General features: G+C 51.0%; 1 protein-coding gene across 2 annotated transcripts in view; it reads right to left on the minus strand.

Annotated features, from left to right (window-relative positions):
• The window catches only part of LOC102370934 (zona pellucida sperm-binding protein 3-like), an 8867-nt gene that overhangs the window by 2615 nt on the left and 5534 nt on the right, over positions 1–718 (minus strand). For both annotated transcript variants that reach the window (XM_025193498.1, XM_006016831.3), the window contains exon 6: positions 426–537. In XM_025193498.1, the coding sequence (XP_025049283.1) occupies positions 426–537 (112 nt within the window). The remainder of the gene's footprint in view (positions 1–425; positions 538–718) is intronic.

The following is a 718-nucleotide window of genomic DNA, read 5'->3' on the forward strand; positions in this document are numbered from 1 at the left end:
CATTTTCACATGGCAAGACGGAGGACTAGATGGACACTGGAGCACCCAGAGCCACAGGAGCTGTGGAAGCCTGGATGCTTACCAGAGAAGAGGTGCTCAAGACAACAGCTCCTCATCTTGAAGACAATGGGAGACTGGGCCAGGCAGAGCCCCATTTATATAGCACCCTCTATTCAGGTATTGCCTCAGCTGCCACAGCCATATGCTAGCAGGTAGATGCTCCTTCTTCTGCTATCCCGACTCTGACATCTTCCTGTCAATTCATTACCAGCTAGTGGACACTCCTACTTCAAAATCAGAGGCATTGGAGGAGGTAGAGCCATGGAAGAACTTCTGCTCTCCTCCCTCTGTCCCTTAAGTCATGCTCTGCTTGGGAGCACATTCAATTGCTTAAAAAGTTCACCTGTCCAGTTGAGGGACCTCACCTCCTCCTCTGGTTCCTCCCCCAGCAAAAAAGCTGGTATAATGAACTGCAGAGCAGAGTCCGCTTGTCTATGCCAGACAGAAACATTCCCAGACTTGCCGCCATACAGACACCTGGAAGAGACAAGAGCCACCCTGAGTTTACACTAGATGCACTTCACCCATTTACTTCTCTAGGCCTTCATCCCCATGTGATGATGGGAAAGGAAAGCTTCTGCCCTCCCCCCACCCATGTAAGTGTTGTGGGTGCCAACTGCATGTTGCTGACAAAAGGGCCAGCTGCAACCATTCCTGC

Source organism: Alligator sinensis, unplaced genomic scaffold (assembly GCF_000455745.1).
Source record: "Alligator sinensis unplaced genomic scaffold, ASM45574v1 scaffold216_1, whole genome shotgun sequence".
Classification (NCBI taxonomy): Eukaryota; Metazoa; Chordata; order Crocodylia; family Alligatoridae; genus Alligator; species Alligator sinensis.